The 18,366-nt window shown below is 46.7% G+C and overlaps 1 protein-coding gene and 1 pseudogene across 1 annotated transcript; one reads left to right on the top strand and one right to left on the bottom strand.

Annotated features, from left to right (window-relative positions):
* Positions 1-1,457: 1,457 nt before the first annotated feature.
* On the bottom strand, positions 1,458-5,823 carry LOC124663026 (annotated as a pseudogene).
* A 6,181-nt stretch (positions 5,824-12,004) lies between these two features.
* Positions 12,005-16,846, top strand: LOC124663015. Its single transcript, XM_047200782.1, has 9 exons — positions 12,005-12,254; positions 13,201-13,250; positions 13,402-13,496; positions 14,541-14,823; positions 14,926-15,055; positions 15,396-15,448; positions 15,567-15,663; positions 15,752-15,821; positions 16,162-16,846. The coding sequence occupies exons 1-9, from the start codon at positions 12,005-12,007 to the stop codon at positions 16,472-16,474; spliced, it is 1,341 nt and encodes a 446-aa protein (XP_047056738.1). The 3' UTR covers positions 16,475-16,846.
* The last annotated feature ends 1,520 nt before the right edge of the window (positions 16,847-18,366 follow it).

The raw sequence follows: 18,366 nt of genomic DNA, 5'->3' as shown, positions 1-18,366 counted from the left end.
GTGCTTTTGAATCTAGACTAGATAGTTTTGCATTGTTATGATCAGGTATATCCAGATATTGATATTTAAAAAATACAAATAAGCTTGCTCGGATTATGTATTCATAATTGTGGTGCAAGTGGGTTTCAGTCATCTTGTTAGCTTTCAGGGCTATATATTCCTAGAATAATCAGGGAAAAAAACTATTTTATCATATCAAGAAAAAAAGAAAACAAGATTCCCACCATTATTTTCATGTGCTACGATGCATCGATCATCCTCTGAACTATGTGGCGTCCACCTCTGGTTCACACGAACTGCCGGCAGCTATTCACGCCAGCTTGATACTGTCACCATGACCATCAATATATACTTTTTTGCTCCGGATGTGATGCTAACTGGCTGCTTTATGCAAATTGCGATCATTAAGAAAAGTAGCTGAGAATACTCAACAGAATAAAGCAACATATCTCAACGTGTACTGATAAGTTAGCATCAGTCCGAAAGGAATTTTGTTGTATCTCAGATATGATCAGTCAACAGTACATAAATATAGACAGTTTATACGATGATGTACCTATTCCATTACTTTTGAGTTAACATCAGTATACCGTACCAGGAATAAATTCCGAGTTGATAGCTTCTAGGATACTATACGGCCTGTTAGATCACTGTGTATCAGCATGAGCACAGTTTTGTGTTAACATCACACTATAAAAAATAAAAAATGGCTAGTTCACCGATGCCAATAAACTACCTGCTACATCAGTACATGCACAAGAATGTAACTTGGAAAGTTTTGGAATAATAGTTTTAGCCTCAGCCATCTTTGAGAGCTAGGTTTAGTTGAGGATGTCCCTGCAGATTACAAACCCATGCCAATCTGCAGCATAAAAATATATTGTGTTGACTAAACTGGCCTTCTTTTGTTCTTGCATTCTTAAAACTCCATCTTCATGAATGAGACAAGGATTGAAATTAAGAACTAGGTAAAATTTAACTGTGTATTGGTCTTTTCCTCAGAGATCAGCGACGTGCATGTAAACAAGCGCTATTTTAAGATAATGCTAAAGAAATTGTGCAGCGCAGTTCCTGCGGTATATGGTGACTCGCAGCAACCCACCATCTACATGGTCCCCCAGGAGCTTTATAACTCTGGTTATGACGCCAGGGGAGAATATGAGCCAGTTGCTGTTTGTCTAGGCAGCAGAAACTCCAAGATTGGTGGTCTTCCCCCGTGCAAGTACAAAGAGAGCTTGGTGCAATTTGATAAATACAAATGGTGCTGTGTGCGGCAGCTCATTAGCCGGCACTGTACCCTTTTGGAGCCCGCCAGGACTGTGGTGCTACTGGACAGATGTTTCACGAGCATGAAACGCCTTTTGCCTCAAATTCAGGCCTCCTACTCTCAAGGAACTTTGAGGACTTCGGGTTCCCATGCCGAAGATGAGGTGGCCGAGATGATGTTACTCGACGGTTGTTTCATCCTACACCGCTTGCTAAAGTATGCGCGCCGCGCGAAAATGGAAGCTGATGGCTACAGAGATCAATTTGACGAGGATGGTTACGAGGACTGGACTCAGGTATACGGCAGGTGTGGAGTGTGGCAGCTGGTGACGCGTGACCTGCTGCTTCTGGAGAACCAGATCCCCTTTTCCGTCATCCGGAATCTCTTTCAGCAGCTCAGGAATGAGGACGAACCCGAAGAGCTCCTCGTGACTGGCAGCCTCAGGCTTTTCCGCTCTCTTCGTCCCCAAATGTTGCACCGCTCGCACATCGCATGCAACAAAGTGCACCACCTGCTGCATCTCTTCTACCTCTCTGTCAGCCTACCGCCGAGCCAACGCCAGCAGCAGCACTGGCACCACCAAAGTGACGCTTTGCTGCCGGAGCTTCCACAGTGGATCCCATGCGCCAAGGAGCTGGAGGAGGCCGGGATCCGGTTTCGGAAGAGAAGTAATGCAAGGAGCTTCCTGGACATTGTCTTCGCCCGTGGCGTACTGGAGATCCCGCAGCTGGAGCTCAACGACTCCAGCGAGTCGCTGCTCCGGAACCTAATCGCGTTCGAGCAAACTTACCCCGACACCCCGCGGGACGTCTCCACCTACGCCGTCTTCATGAACTGTCTCATCACCTCGCCAGAGGACATGAGGATCCTGGACCTGCACGGCATCCTCGTCAACCATCTCAACAGCAGGAGGGACGTCGTCTGGCGATTCTTCAGCGACATCGTCACGCAGGTGCACTGGTCCACCGACAACTACCTGGTCGACCTGATGGGCGCGGTGAACAGGTACAGAGACAGCAGACGGCATAAGTGGCGTGCTGCGCTTGTCCGCAACTATTTCAGCAACCCTTGGGTGACCATGTCGGTGCTTGCTGCCCTGGTCCTGCTCGCCATGTCTGTGTTGCAGACCTTCTTTGCTGTCTATGCCTACTTCAAGCCTCCGAAGTAGGCGCACATACAGTAGAGGTAAGCTAGCCAGAAATATGTTGGGAGAACAGCTAAGGTGCTGCTTTCATTGAAACTGGGCATGTATTAGAAGAACATACAGTATTTCTTGGCTTCTTGCTATATGTTAGGGAGAGTGTCATGGCGTTCAGTCAAAACTTTACCTCTCTAACTGCGGACCGGAGATGTTAATCTTATTTGGTTATGTATCCTGCTGCATCTATGATTCCTTAATGTTGCCTATCTTTCTTCAGTGGCTTCCCTGTTACTATAATCCATTGGTATTCTGTATTTTTTTTTTTTGCGAAACAATCCATTGGTATTCTGTGACAGACAGAATTTCTGTCTGTTCTCGTATTGTAACTGAACTGAGTAATAGCTATTCATATGTTTCTCTTCGCTAGCTACCTTACAACACGATCTGGATTCACTAAGTAATTTGACTTTTTTATAAGAGCACTAGTGGAATTATGTAAGAAAAAGAAGTTGTCATATTATATAGTACCATCTATGTGCATAATTTTTTTGCTAGAAAGGCCACATTAATTCAGAGGATTCCACAAACATAGTAATTAGATGCCATGGTCATGGCATGACATGTCCAAACCTAAATAGACTGAAAACAGGACAACAAGAAATAGAACTTTTTTTATTAAATCAGAGAAAAAATATAAACACTTATTTAGATCATACAGAATCAAAAGCATATTTTGTGTATTGTAGCTAGGGAATCTTAACTCAATTTCACGACAGCTATTAGCTCATGTAAAATTTGGTTGGAATGTGATTGAACGAATTTATTTATTGTGGAATGTTAAAGATAAGCCATAAAGAACAAAATAATTAGTTGGCTAAAACAATATGATAAACAGAAATTTGGCACACAAGAGGAATTACCATCAGTGGTGGACCTATGGGGAGGATTTCCATCATGGGTATGCGGAGTTAAAACATTTCTCTTGGGCTAACAGTATAAAACCTAAATTTCACCATAAAAAAACTAATAAGATACAAAAAGTTATTCGTAGCAACAGTGTCTCTAGTTAAATTGAAAAATCAAAAGGAAAACCGCTGCTGTAGTTTAATGCTACAATGCACACGAATCATCCAGCGTTCTCAATCGGCAAAAGATTGAAGAAGAAAAAATGACTCACAGATCCTCAGTTGGGGGATTGTTGTGGCGGCGGAGCAGTGGCCTGCTTCACCGCTGAGCGCCACCGCGGTCTTCAGGAATCGGAGTGACCGGGTGAGCGGACGGCGTCGCGGTCGTCCGTTGTCCCGTGGCGCCGCCGGCACGCCGAAGAGCTCCGCTGATCCGCTCTAGGCCACTGCTCTCGGCTGACTCCTGTACCTACGAAAATTGCGCGGCCTTCTGGCCCGGTAACTTATTGATGTCCGACGTGGCTATTTGTAATCTTTTTTAATCTTTTTTGTGTGTGCAATGCATCCCCTTTGTATATCCATGTTCAGAGAGAATATATGGTGTTACATCACTGATTCATTGCCGGACACGAATTAGCAGCACCCGGGCAGAATTGTGCCCTTGTTTTGAAAGTTTGAAATTTGTATTTTTAAGTTTAAATTTTTTCTAAAAACTAATTCGGGAATAGGTACATGGATGGACTGTATACCCGTCTGAAGTTTCAGTAGAAAACTCTTTATATTTTAGACTATAGAAAAAAAAATATAGACAGATATTTTTTGTCAGAATTTAGAATTTTTTTTACTTTCCAAAATACAAGGTATTTCAAAACGAAATTTTCTGGCGTACAATCTTGAAGTACACATCTAGCTTCGAGATGTGAGATCTATGATCTTACAGTAACAAACTTCAAGGTGTCCACAATTTTTTCTTCTTCTTGACAGGTTTACACCACAAAGTAGCTCCTCCCTAGTCAGGGATCGAGTTTATTCTGAACATTACTGATGATATTCTCACCATCACTTTTGATCCAATAGGGAGCAGTGTCTCCTACATTAATGCAATTGAAGTCATATCAGGCCTTTCTGTGACAACTGAATCAACCATAAAATTGAATTCCTTAGGTCTATCAGAGGTTCCATTGCAGACAACTTACAAAATCAACGTGGGTGGAGCCCGAGTGGAAGCTGTCAATGATAAACTATGGAGAATTTGGGTTATAGATGGTGATTTCTTACTGAACTCCAACAATACTATAGAAGTTATCAAAGGTAATTTAAATTACCAAGCATCCACTGGCGGAGGTTAGTGCATGGCAGGGGGCCACCGCCCCCCCCCCAATGATTTGTACATGCATTGAAGAATTTTTTGGGAGAGCCTAGATTATGGAATTTTTGTGTATTTTCCACCCCCGTGAACTCATGTATTTCATTTTCCCTTGCTGGTATTCTTTCTTTATTAATCATAGCAATTGGTATATTCTTTGTTCATGTGATAAAAAAGAAACAGCCAACATCCAAAAGTTCAAATAATATCTTGCTTGGTTCGCAACCCCCACTGTATATCTTTGCATGTGCTAGAAGAGGCAACAAATCAATTTTATGAGGAAAAGGTTATCGGCACCGGAGGTATTGGAAAGTTTTACAAAACAGTCATGAAGGGTGGTTGTAAAATTGCAATTAAGCGGTGAAACATGGTTGGATCTAGTCAAGGTAACATGCAATTCCAGGCAGAGATTGAGCTGCTATCACGAGTGCAGCACCTTCATGTGGTGTCACTCATTGGATATTGCAACGAACGGAGGTTACAAGAGAGGAGAACAAAAGAAAACACACCCACAACACACAAGACCGAGGAGAAAAGTGGCCACCCCACAAACCTGGGGGGACGGTTGGCCGATGAGAAAACTCATCACAACCCAAGCACATCAATCACAATGAAGAGCCCTCAGGACACGCTGGAGGGACACACAGCTCGAGGCCTCGCCGGAGTAATCGAACGAACTTCGGTCCGCCGAGACCCAGCAACGACACTGCACCATCGACATAATCGAAGGGCAAGTGCACCCGAGACCACGCTACGCACCGACACCACCCGTGTCGAGAATCTGGCCGAAAGATCGCGCGCGGCCGAGATGACTCCACGATGCATGTGTGCCACTGGGTGGAGTCGAAGGGCATCACAAAGTAGAGACACACCCATTGAGCACTCTCTCATGGAGCACCCTCAATGCGCCGAAGAGCTCCGAGAAGGACCCAACACTAGAGCCTAGCAACCGGCAAGAAGAAGCTACCACCACCCCTGCCACGGCTCACCTCGCATTGGAGAGGAGACCGCACCCATGGTCGCCATCTGCATAACCATGGGGCACACCAGAACAGACGGAAGCAGCGTCCTCTGCCACTGATGGCAAGACAAAGGGGCTCGACACCCAGCCACGATGGCCCCCGCGTGGGAAGCTCGTCACCATCGTGGCCACCACTGCGAAACCATGGCATCAGCTAGCCCCAACCGGCAACCCGTTGCAAGCTGATGGCTGAGTAAAGAGGAGACGACCCTCGCAACCACAACACCGACCACCACCAGACCACCAAAAATCATGCTAGCAGGAGCACCGCAAAAAAGGGCAGGAGCACCTCCATAACCGATGTGTTGCCCAACGCGGCCACGCTGGCCGCCATCACCAAGACCCAACACCGGCCGCCGCCCGGGAACCCCTACCACCCTCTACGAAGGAAGCAGCCGGGGATCCACCACATGCAGTAGCTGCGCTGCCTCGTGTCGCCATCGTCCGGCCGCCACAACCGCTAGAAAAGGACGCCGAAGCAGGCTGCCCAGATCCCGCGCGCAGGAGGGCTACCCATTGCCACTGCGCCACCAGAGCTTTGCCCGACGACGCCCGCTAGTGGTAGCGAGGACGGGTGAGATGGGGAGGTTGACCGCTCGCCGGATCTGCGGCGCTCCAGTGCGGCCCGGCTCAGTCGCACGAGAGCGGAGCTCCTTTTCCTTGTCCGAAACTACTTACTTGACCGATCGGCTGGTTCGGGGTTCGGCCAATCACAACTTCCGAATTTGGTGCTGATGAAGGACGCGCGCCGACTGAAAAGCGCTCGTGTGTTCTCATCCTTCTTCCTGCTACTCAACATGCATGAAAGTATATTTATTTCAGTAGTATAAAGCGGGCATTCCACTTTTACCATTATTACTTCTACTTTTGATGGTTAGACTGCTGAAAATAAGAAAAGGAAAGGGCATCGTGTATGCAATCAATTTTATTTTGCAGATATGTCAGCTATTGTTTTTTTTATATCTTGTGAGATATTTCTACATATCCAGCACGTACAAAAGGGCAAATTAATTTTTAGTTCAGCATTCATATATTTCATGTCGCACTGCACCATAGCAACTCAGAGGCTAATTTCCTATACCTACTAATAAAGGAAATGAAGTAAGGTTTCTCCCCATTTTCGTCCAAAAATACCCGTACGTTGCACTAGGAGAGAAAAAAGTCCACAAATATAATAAAGCGTTAAACATACTTCACGTAGCTTCTCTTCGTGTCGCCAATAGCCACCTTCGTCTCTCGCTGAGTGGATGTAACTCTCTCTCTATGTTTATGGTCGCCCAATGTCCGCTTCGATTGTAAGAGCATCTCCAACGGTCCTATGTGAATGGACAAAAAGTGATTGTTTGCGTCCGAGTGGTCAAAAAATACGTCGGCCCGGCATGTTCATGACCGCTTGCTTTTGTTCGGGCCCCGCTTAGCAATCGGTACATTGCTTCTGCCGCATCGCGCAGACGGCGCAGACGGTGCAGAGATCCAAGACACGCAGCTCTGTAAAACAGAGAAATACCACCCCAGATCAGATCTAGAGAAGGAACTTTAGAGAAGACAACATCTGGGCTGCTCCATGGATCCTCGGAGGACAAGGCATCATTCCCTTCATCATCAACCGTTGCATCACTAACGTCATTCATCTTCAAGCATAGTTGTAATCTTGATTGCTATTGTTATTTTTTGAAGGAAAACACCACTGCAATTTTTATTAAAATTTATATAAAGACATAAGAATTACAAATGAGAGTGAGAAACTCTCAAAGTCCAAGCTAAAACCAAAAAACACAGAACAACACTATACATGGTTCTAAACTTGTGACTGGAGCCATTCTTTAAAGGTATATGCATGTTTTTTCTTTATCCTATGCACCATCATCCTTAACTCTTGCTTGTAGATGGCCTTCCAGCTATTAAAATTTGCATTATGGTCATTAAAAACTTTATTATTTATGACAATCCAGATGCCCCACGCTGTAAGAATCAAAATTTTCATTGCAAAAGGCAATTTGATTTTAGTTCTCATGTCTTCAAAAGCTTCAAGAACCGAAAGTCCTCTATTTCTCTCGGGCATACAAAATTCCAACATTGTTCAGCAAAAGAACATGCCCAAAAAATATGAACTAGCGTTTCTTGAGAATTGATATTGTGAATTTGTATTCGAATTCATCCATTTCCTTTTATCCCCTCCATAAGATTATGATGATTTTCTTGATTGCTTCTAGGGGAGATGGATAAACCCTAGCATGAATATGAAATGAATCTAAGATGATCTATGGTTTTAAGTATTAATGTGTGTTAGTTCTCTTTCTTGAAATTATGTGTTGTGCACCATGTAATATTTGCCTTATGGTCTCGAGAGGGAACCACCCTTTTAAAGTGTGGTAAAGTGAACGGTGAGAAGTGACATTACCGTATCAGCACTTTAACACATGAATGAGGGGGATAAGAGGGACTCACCAAGCTCATATCGATAACCACGGGATAAAACCCTTAATAGCAATAGTCAATGTGTGGCTTGTAAAATACTGGTTGTTGTGGTTATTTAGAGATGCGATGACAGATGGCTTTCTGAGCACATCTTATTACGGAGCTCTCCTAGACAAAATATGATTAAAATTATACTTAATCTTGATTAACATGAATCCTAATGCTAGAGGTGGATCCAATAATTCCTGAGAGCACCTTGTCTTATTAAGTTTCAACCCATTTTCTACAATGATTTTTACTGCTTTATTTACTTTATTTTCAACCAATTACAACCATCCCCTTAAAACATTTTGAGATTAGAAAACAACTTATAAGTAATCTTTAATAGATAGTAGAAAGGGGCATTAAGTCCCTGACTAGTAGCTCCTCGTGTTTCGATACTCTTATTTCGAAACTAGCTACAATTGATCAGTGTTCTTGCAGTTATCACACTCCTTCACACGAGTTCCTTGTTGCACTCCACCAGGTTAAGTACTCCCTGCCGGTATCGTTCTTGCGCTGATGACACATGGCGAGCTACTGCGGTCGGTTGGGCCCCTTGTAAGTACTGCTAAAGTTGTTGACGAAGGTTTCTTCAAAGTCTAGCCACCCATCAATGCTTCCCCTCGGTAGATTGTTCAACCAGATCCGAGTCGGACCTGCTAATACTGACCTCACAAATCTCACCGCCCATCGGCGATTTCCTCCTGCTACATATACCGCGGTGGTGTAATCCGCGAGCCAGTCTTCTGGCTTGGTGCTGCCGTCATAGGTTCTCATATCCCGGGGCAACTGGAAGTTGTGGACCGGTGGCTCTTCTCTCATGACCCGGGGACCGAAGCACGCCGAACCAGGTGGCCTTCAACTTCCATGATCTCGGACATGTAAATCTGGTCTAGCCGATGTCGAGCATCTTGTGCCGACAAGTATCAATCTCCCACTCGATTGTCGAGTGGGTTCTTCTGGTAACCGGCTCTCTCCATCGCTGAGTCACCATCATCATACAGGCTTCACCCTTGGCCACCGACTTCTAGGTGTCGCGGAGGCAGAGCTCCACCAGCAGAGTTTGCCGCTCTCCTGGGCTGATAATTTTGTCCAGCTTCCCCATTTCCGGCATGACCATTCTCAGCATTATCATGGCCTGCCCCTTGGCTTCCTATGTCGGCATTGTTATTGCCCTGACCGGCATTGTCTAGCCCGGCCTTTTGTTTTCCAGCTAGCTAAAATCGGATCATACACTGTCATCTGTTCGGAGTTGATACTCCCTTCTCTTCTTTTGTCGGGATGGGGGGATGATGCCTGTCCATTCAAATTTCCGCCAGCGGACCCAACCGAATGAAACGATTTGTGACGCACCTGTACCCGACTTAGCCCTGGCAATCTCTGCAGTTTGTTTAGTAGCAGCAACAAGTAATTCTTTAACTCAGGCTTGTTGCTTCTACAAAGCACCGCCCATCAGGTAATCTAACTCATCAGCGGCGGCTTGCGCGGCCCTAAGGTTTTTATTCGGAGTACTGTATTTCGATTTCTCTGCCAACACAAAGGATGCCGACACAGATACACCGGAACCAACTTCCCGGCGCAACTCTTTATCTAGGTTACGGCCTCTATGCGGGTTGCACCTACTCTGCTAGGCTCATCATTTATGGAAGTAAAGCCATGGGCAATGTTATACTCACACAATGTGATGTCCATTTCTTGCCGGGCACGAACCACTTCGTTGGCTCCCCGGAGGATGTTCTGGCGCTGCCCATCCAACACGGCATGCGTCGCGACGAAGTCGGCATCGGCCGCAACCTGCGTCACTAGCTTACTGATGGTAGCTTGGAGCAGAGTCGGTGTAGGAGGCACGTTGGACATGCCGATGGTGTTCTACTGCCGCTCGAGTGCCGGTTTGGCCGAGCATCCGGGTTTGCCCGTGGCGTCCTTGTCGCCAGCTGCGCCTTTGCCGACGCCATCCGCACTAGCCATCATGACCTCCACGCAGCCAACGGAGCGGTCGGAATATCGCCCGCGAGCCATGCGGATAGCCGGCGGATCATCCGCCACGTGTACCACGCTGGGATACCTGCATGTCAGGGTAGTACCGACGTAGATGCGGTGCACGCCGAAGGAGATGAAGATGCCGCTCATGGGGAAGGCACCATTGCAGAAGCTGCCCACATTGTCGCTGACGAAGTCCAGCAAGCCGAGTCTCTGGACGAGGCCAGAAACCAAACGCTCGCCGGAAAGCAGAGGTGAGCCCTGTCCGGATATGAACCCCAGCCGACGCATCCGTCGGCCCCAAGGTGGGCGCCAAATGTCTTCGTGGTAAACAAACAGATGCCATGGGTAGGCTTAAGTTGGGGACGATGTGCGCCAGGGGATCCGGAGGAGGGGAGATGGAAGAACACACACACACACACATACACACTACACAAGGTTTACCTAGGTTCAAGGCCCTCGTGGGGAGGTAAAACCCCTACTCCTGCTTGTCTATGATGTCTACGCACGCTTCTATTCTTGTAGACAGTATTGGGCCTCCAAGTGCATAAGTTTGTAGAACAGCGGTAAGTTTCCCTTAAGTGAATCGCCCAAGGTTTATCGAACTCAGGGAGGTAGAGGTCAAAGATATCCCTCTCAAGCAACCCTGCAATTACGATGCAAGAAGTCTCTTGTGTCCCCAACACACCTAATACACTTGCCAGATGTATAGGTGCACTAGTTCGGCGAAGAGATAGTGAAATACAAGATGTAACAAATAGACGTCAATTTCATTTCTTCCGTTGTACCTTGGGGGATTTGGAATTCTAGAAATGGTTTAGTGTTTAATAGGTTGACCTGGATTGATATTAAACACGTGTGGAGGCTGACCATGTCCTATCTAAGGAATTGGAAAGTCCCCTTCAAAAATCAAACCTGGAGGAAGGTGCATATGTTTTCAGAACCGCAGACTCTCCTCAAGACCCCTATGGCACTAACGTCGAGCTGAAGCGTGCCAGCTTCGATTGGATTGCTTCCTGGGCTCCGACATCAAAGCTAGCACACGACGGAAGGGCTTCTCTAGCGTATCTGAACGAGCATCCGGAGAAAGCCTCTTCGATCCATTTGCTGCCGGACTAGTCGTTTTCCTCACAGCTTTGCAATGTCCCTGGAGTCCCTAGAGGTGGTAGTGATCTTGGTGTAATGTAGTGGAGGTGGGTTTCGGATAGTTTTTAGTTCAAGCGTGCTTTTGCTGGCGTTGGGTTGGGATGATGTTTCAGTGCCGTGGTGCCCCTGTGTGGGTGTAGCTTCGTTTAAGAACGTACACATGTTCTGAATCTTCTTTTAATGTTGTTGAACACTGTGGTTTCATTTATGATATATAAATGGAACCGGGGAGGTGTCTCCCTATGAATCTAAAAAGATATTTTGATGTACAGGTTCTTGAAGTAATAGGAGCATTGTTATCGAATCAGACATCCATCCTTCGAAATAAACATCAGGAGTATACATCAGAGTATGTAAATAAATAAATTTATTTTGTTGAGCACTTATGTGAGCATTTTTTATTGTACATGCATTGCTACCGTCTTAGGGTTAACCGTAATAAAAAAAAAAAAGATACCACCATGCCATTGACAGGTGGACCCTCGAAGAAAACGTGCAGCACGCGGCGATCGCCGGAGAGCCCAGCAGGCAGCAGCACCAATGGGATGGATGGAAATGGAACGTTTTCAAAACCGCACCGCCCAAATTTGCCAACGTGCGCCCCGAAACCGCCGGCCCGCTTTACTTCATTTTTCGGGTTCCCATTTTCCTTCCCATCTTCCCTCCACTTCGCCCCCTTCCTCCTCCTCCTCCGCCCTTTCCATCGTCCACCCCGCCCATGGAGTCGCCCGCCGCGGGCGGCGACCCGCGCCCGTCGCCGTCCGGAGGCGCCTCCCCGCCGCCTCCGCCGCCCCCTCCGCCGCCGAGCGGGTGGCTCGCGGGCCTCGTCTCCGGCGCGGGCCGCCTCCTCGCGTCCGTGCTCGGCCCCGACTCCTCCCCGACCTGCTCCGGCTCCACCGCCTCGGGCCGGTCCGCCTCCTCCTCCCCGACCTCCCTCCGCCATGCCCGCGCGCGCGACGGCGGTTCCGGTACGCGAAATCACTGCCCTCTCCTCAAATCACGCCTCGGAGTCCGCGCCTTCCTTGTGCCGTGCCGCACTGATTTCCGTCCAAATTATCCGCGTACCTCCACGTTCGGGCTAGGTTTTCGCCGTGATCTCGTAGGCGCTGCTTCGAATCAAACGATCTCGCATTTCCCGTCACGAATCCCCTGCACGGTGGTGCCGCCCTCGCTAGAAATTACAGAATTCGAAATTGGACGCTGCAGACTCCCCTACTTCATGTCTGCACAGAAGCAGATGTTCGATTCGTCAGCTGTTGGTAGTCTCACGACGTGCGTTTTCAAACCCCGTTCGAGTGTCGTCGCGAGACGCTCCCTGCCAAAAGTCAATCCATGTTCGCTGGTACTATAAAAAACGACATCGGGTCGTGGAGTTTAGTGCATCGGCACCAAGTCAATAATTAACTGGGGGAACAGACCAGTTTATAGATTACCCGTAAATTCCTGTGCTAAGCGTCTGTTTGGGATGCATGCATTATTTCAGGACTTCCAGCGTTTACCGATGACTTGGTCCTGGAAGGTGATACCGGCGGTCATAGTTTTTCAGATGTCCTCATCCATCACAAAGTTTTGAAGCCTCTCAATGTCCTCATATTTGCATGTTGCTCTCAATTTTGCCAAAATCTTTAAAGATGTGATTAAAAAATAGGATTACCTAAACTGAATTAGCACCCAGTTTTTCCCCCATCATTTACTATTTTCTGAAGATACACCCTCCTTCGCCCCACCTTTGGTGGATGCTGTTTATTCCATAAGGTTTTCACGCAATTTTGTAAGTGCCACTGTGTTTGGTCAGTGCTAGTTTTTTTCCCTGTAAAACGAAGTGTTTTCTAACTTCGTTGGCATTGTATTTTGCAACTCACATGTGAATAAATTGTGTGATGTGCCTACCTGGTGATTCCTTGTATTTCACAGGTCTTGATGATTCCATGCGCTTTGCATCGAAAAATAACCAGTTAAATCAGGTAGCCCACAACCTTTGTAATTGGCTAATTGCTATCTTACCAGTTACTTTCTAATTATTCCTAACAACCATTTCTCACTGAGCTTAGGACTAACTAACTCCTCAGTTATCTAAGTACTTTCCATGGTGTCATGTTTTTTCCTTGTTACTAGAGTGAAGGCTATGCCGGGGCATCCCTCGCACTTATCTCAGAAATTGAGCCGAAAGATGTGATAATGCAGCTTCTTATGCAGGAAACCTTTTCAAGGTATTATATATCCTGTTTACTTCCATTGATGTCCTTCAGGAAAGTATTGTTTAATTTGTATTTTGCTTTGTGGTGTCATATAGCTATTCTCATTTCCAGATATGTACTTAAAATATTGGGCTTTAGTTGTACTTGTTTCACACTCTGATGAAACAAAAACGGATTGCAGTCTTTTTTTTTTAGTTAACGCACTCTGCATTTTGTTTACTACGATACAGAAAGTTGGGCCTATGCAAAAGGGTTATTTCGTTTCACAGTTGTGAATTGACCATGCAATCCTAGCTTCCTTGTTTAGTTGAGGAATGTAATGGGTTGGTCCATCATAACCTTGTACCTCAGAAGCGTAGCCTAGTATAAAGTGAGGGATTGGGTCACCCACCAATTTTGCAGGATCATCCTTTGATTGATGAGGCGATTCCTTGGTCCAGACCGTCTTAATGTTTTCAGAATACCTCTTTTCTCTTGGCTTGGCATTTGTGTAAATAATAGACCTAAGATCACTTGCGCCTAGCTCTCAAACTTATACGTATATATTGATTGATTACACATGCATAATATGTAGTTATGTAAACCATTCACGATGCTTCAGTATGAGCAATTAGCGTATGAAACATTGTTTACAAACACATGTTGTATATTTCATTTTGGGAAAAGTATGATGAATATCACGACAAGTGTTGGATTATGATGTACAAGTGTTGCAAGATTGGAGTTCAAACTTATTCTTGGAATCTTGGTTTCATAATTATATTGTGTGCTCTGCCTAGCGATAGGCTTGTTAATATATTTTTTTTTCTTCTATAGTGCATTAATAAACAAAACAGTTTGTGTTTTCTCAAAAAATAACGATCATCTAGCTGTGTTTGAAAGTTGCTTACCCTCAAGAATATGTTATGCTATGTCCCTGCATCCTGTGATAATAGCAACCAAAAGTCACGACTGGTGTCATTTTAACATATACCTCTATTCTGTACAAATAAACATTTGTGAAGATTTAAGTGACAGTACTAATAGAATATTTTGGAATCTTAATTTTGATGTTAGGTCTGAGTGCGCTACGCTAATCAAGATAATTCAGGAGCGGGTTGTGGATCCAGATTCAGCTGGAGTTATTGATGGTTATATTCCTCTTCCGATTAGCTGGAAGGATGACAAAGAACCAGCCCTTGGATATTCTTCATTTAGTCCAAATGTGTCCTCACCTTCAGCGTCACCTTTTCCAATCCATCGTCATGGTTATGATAGTAATGCTGCTGCAGACACAGTTCCGACAAAAACTGCTGCCAGTCGTGGCCTTTTCAACCATAATGATGACAACATTGAGTCCGTGAGTGCTCTTTGCTTGTACAAAGTTGTCATGTGAATGGTATCTCAAGCCCATTCGGTTATATGCCACACCTGTTTGTCTAAGGGTATACTGGATTTGCAGACTAAAAAACGAAGTTACTCTGTCGTGCGGGATACTCCCGAGGACCTTCGAAGAGTCAGGACAAAGATTGATGGAAATCCGATAAACATCACAAAATTTAAGCAAGTTGATGTTGTTAGAAACCGGCCAGGTACTGATTACAATAAAGTTTCTGCAATTCTTTGATAAGTGCCATGAAGCTGTACAAACTATTTTTCTTACTAACCACCTATGATTATCTGTGCATGTAATATATATTTCTTCGCCAGTTTCAAGTTCCCAGTGAAAACTCAATTCCAATAGTTGTAATGTGTTTCAAGGTTTTAGGACATGCCAATAAACTATTATCCAATGTCCCTTGTCTTGGGCCAACAACTTAGCACATTCTAATGTTTCTCAAAATTTGAAAGAGCTGACGACATATTTTATGTCCCTAACAAAATTCCGGCAGTGCCACCACCAGCGTTTTGATTCAAATTCCTTTGTAGCAGGTGGTGACCATAAAAACAATGAGCCCACATTCTTCAAATCAGGTCCCATTGAGGTACTGGAACCCCTCTCAAACACATGAATTTTTTTGGTGTCTTTCTTTCATACCAGTAAAATCACAAATGTAATAATGCATGCTGACATGTGGAAAATAATGCCAAACTTTAACGTAGGATCTGAAGCATGGCTTTCCTTTGAAGGTGAAACATTTGAATGACCTTATTCCTTTTGAGAGAAAGATGATGGACTTATCACACGAAAAACATAAGGGTGTGTTGTGATCTTTGATTTGCTATGTATGCTGATTATTGATGAGCATGATGACTAATATCTGATTCTGTTGGTTCCTCTTGAGCAGATGCTGCATGTGATGATTCAGGTTCCGTTTCAAAATTAATGTTCAAGGAGGATATTGAGGCCATGCCTAGGTATGCCAGATCACACCTCATCTATTCCATTATTGTGGTGACTGCTGTCAGTAGAACTTGAATATTATACTACATCTAGATCGTTCTTATTTTTTGTTGGATCGAATTTGTGCTTGCTGTTGCTCATGCAAAGTTGTCAGCCGATATGGCCCTAGCGTAGCGTACAGCAATACAGCAATGCCTCACTGATAAAAAAGGCCTGCCTTCATCTATTATTTATTGGATTTCAATTTCTAATTAAATATCGCAGCAGGCTTCCAGCAAACTACTATTAGCTGTCCGGTTTGGTTTATGTGATGTGTATACTATGGATGCAAACTAACATGATTGTCCATTTCAGCGTACAAATGGGCTTGCAGCTACAAAATGGTTCGAAGAACCGAAGAAGAAAGCAGTCCAACTCCCCAAGGACAACTCCAAAAGTTTCAGAGCTACCACCTGCCATGGGCACACGGAATCAAGCCAACTCCCCAAGGACGATTCCAAGACTCTCAGAGCCACCTGCCAGGGGCACACGTAGCAAAATCAGCGACAGCACGGTCAAAGTAGAGATCGACCTGCTAGAGCAAATCACTCCGGTATCGAGGGACAAGCGAGATCCAGACTATGTTCCAGAGAAGAAACCTGTTGGGAAGCCGAAGAAGGGGAAGTGAACGTGAGGCGACCTGTCCTTGATTCTGTTTATGGCGTTCTTGTGATCTGTCAGCTTCCTCCATTTGGGGGCATCGTGTTATCAGCGGTCTCGTCGTGCAAAATTCTTGTGACCATTCAGATTCTTCAGAGGGTGACGGTAAGCCAGGAATGGTGGCAAGATTTTTGCAGTGTGGGAGGAACATGCCACAGCTCAGAACACTTCCAGGATTTGCAATCTTTACTCTGCAGAGACATGCCTGTTGCAGGTGTCATGGGTAATTATTAGGTGTTCAAAGGGAGAAAGGACAAACATGCCCCTAGTATAACCAAGTGGTTTAGTCGACTAATGTGCTGCAATATACATCCATGGCATAGGGTTAGGGCGTGCTGTAATACCATTCAGTTCCATGTTATTCTTGTGTTAAAAACTGCCTTGGTTCACCCTTAACTCTGTCTAATGTGTTGTTCATATCTGACACGGTCTCATGTGATGCTGTATATGATTCTATCACACCATGTTTAGCTTCGATTTGCTCTGTCAGTTGCACTGATAGAGTATTCGGAACAGGCAAATTGCATCTTTGACGCGCCAGTGGATCAGAGAATCAGAGATACAGATATTCCGAGGGAAAGGCCCTATCAAACAGTTTCGCCCCTCGTGTCGCCTCCTCTAGGCGACCGGGGTGGCGAAACCCAGCCTTGCGCCGCCCCTAGAGATGCCGCTGGGCTGTGCTCGCGACGCCGGTGAAGGTGGCGGCGGGGATCTGAGCTCTCAGCTCCCCCCCCCCGTCCCCCCCGTGGTTGCTAGATGGAGGATCTCCGCGCGGGGTTTGCCATGACCGAGGCGGCGGCACGACGAGCTTCCCCTTCGCGGGTGGGCTTGTCCGACGGCTTCTCCGGTGGGGGCTCGGAATCCGAGGCGGCGGCCTCTGGTGGTGTGGCGGCGCGGGCTCTGCGGTGAGCGGCGCACGCGATGAATGTCCTCCTCGGCTGTGTGGACGGAGGGGAGGCGGAGGGTGCTGGACGTGGTTTTGGGGCTGCAGCATCGGTGCCCCGGACCAGATCAGAAGGATGGCAACTTCCCCCCTTCGTTTTGGCGCGCCTAACCCCCAACGTCGAGCTCCAGCGGTCTTTTGGCTGGCAGATCTGATGCCGGGCGGAGTGTTGGAGGTGGTGCAGATTCCGGGAGAAATCCCTGGCTGGCTGGGTCAGCCGTGACGGTGGCGACGCCCGTGGGTGCCGCATTCTTCCTGGAGCGCCGTCGAGGTATCTTGCCCCTCCCTTCCCCTTCCTGATATCCGGGAGAAATCCCAAATCCTTCGGATTGGGCGGCAGCGACGCCCCGTGCGCCGTCACCTTCCTGAAGGTGTCGCCTTGGGTCAGTTGGGGTTGTGGGTGGCGCTGTGTTTGGGGGTCGAAGCCGTGGCCGTGGTTTGGGCGGTGGTGATGATGCTGAGCTCGTGGGCCGGGCTCCTGCAATCCCTTTGGCTGCTCGCTGGTTCGTGCTCTGCACTCGCTCGGGTGCGAGGTTGTGGGACGACAGGAGCACAGTTCTTCTCCCTCGCAGGCGATGCCCCGGGGCTTGGCTCTGTTACCTCTCGTTTCCTTCATAGCTCCTTCTCTTCAGCATCCTCGCCCTACAGCTTCGTCTCTTCGTGTTCGGTGCCGCGGTCGGCGGCAACGCTTCTCGTGGTTTGCTTGACGCCGCGTTCGGGTGGGCTCTGATGTTGGCTCAATTGGATAGTCTGGCTCTTGTCCCTTCTCTGCTCTGGGTGAGTGTGTCTCCATGGGTGGCGGTACGGCGCTCTTCGAGCCAGGGCGAGGGGGCAGGGGTCCCTCTCCGCTCATGGAAGAGAATGGACAGGCGACGACTCGCCCTCTTGGTCCAGCCGCAAGTTCTCCCAAGCAAAGC

Source organism: Lolium rigidum, chromosome 1 (genome assembly GCF_022539505.1).
Source record: "Lolium rigidum isolate FL_2022 chromosome 1, APGP_CSIRO_Lrig_0.1, whole genome shotgun sequence".
Classification (NCBI taxonomy): Eukaryota; Viridiplantae; Streptophyta; class Magnoliopsida; order Poales; family Poaceae; genus Lolium; species Lolium rigidum.
This window is presented reverse-complemented; position numbering and strand designations above follow the sequence as displayed.

Coding starts and splice junctions, on each gene's coding strand:
- LOC124663015 (XM_047200782.1), top strand. CDS start 12,005: ATGGAGTCGCCCGCCGCGGGCGGCGACCCGCGCCCGTCGCCGTCCGGA. Junction 12,255..13,200: donor CGCGCGCGACGGCGGTTCCG/GTACGCGAAATC, acceptor TGTATTTCACAG/GTCTTGATGATTCCATGCGC. Junction 15,056..15,395: donor TGTTGTTAGAAACCGGCCAG/GTACTGATTACA, acceptor CCTTTGTAGCAG/GTGGTGACCATAAAAACAAT.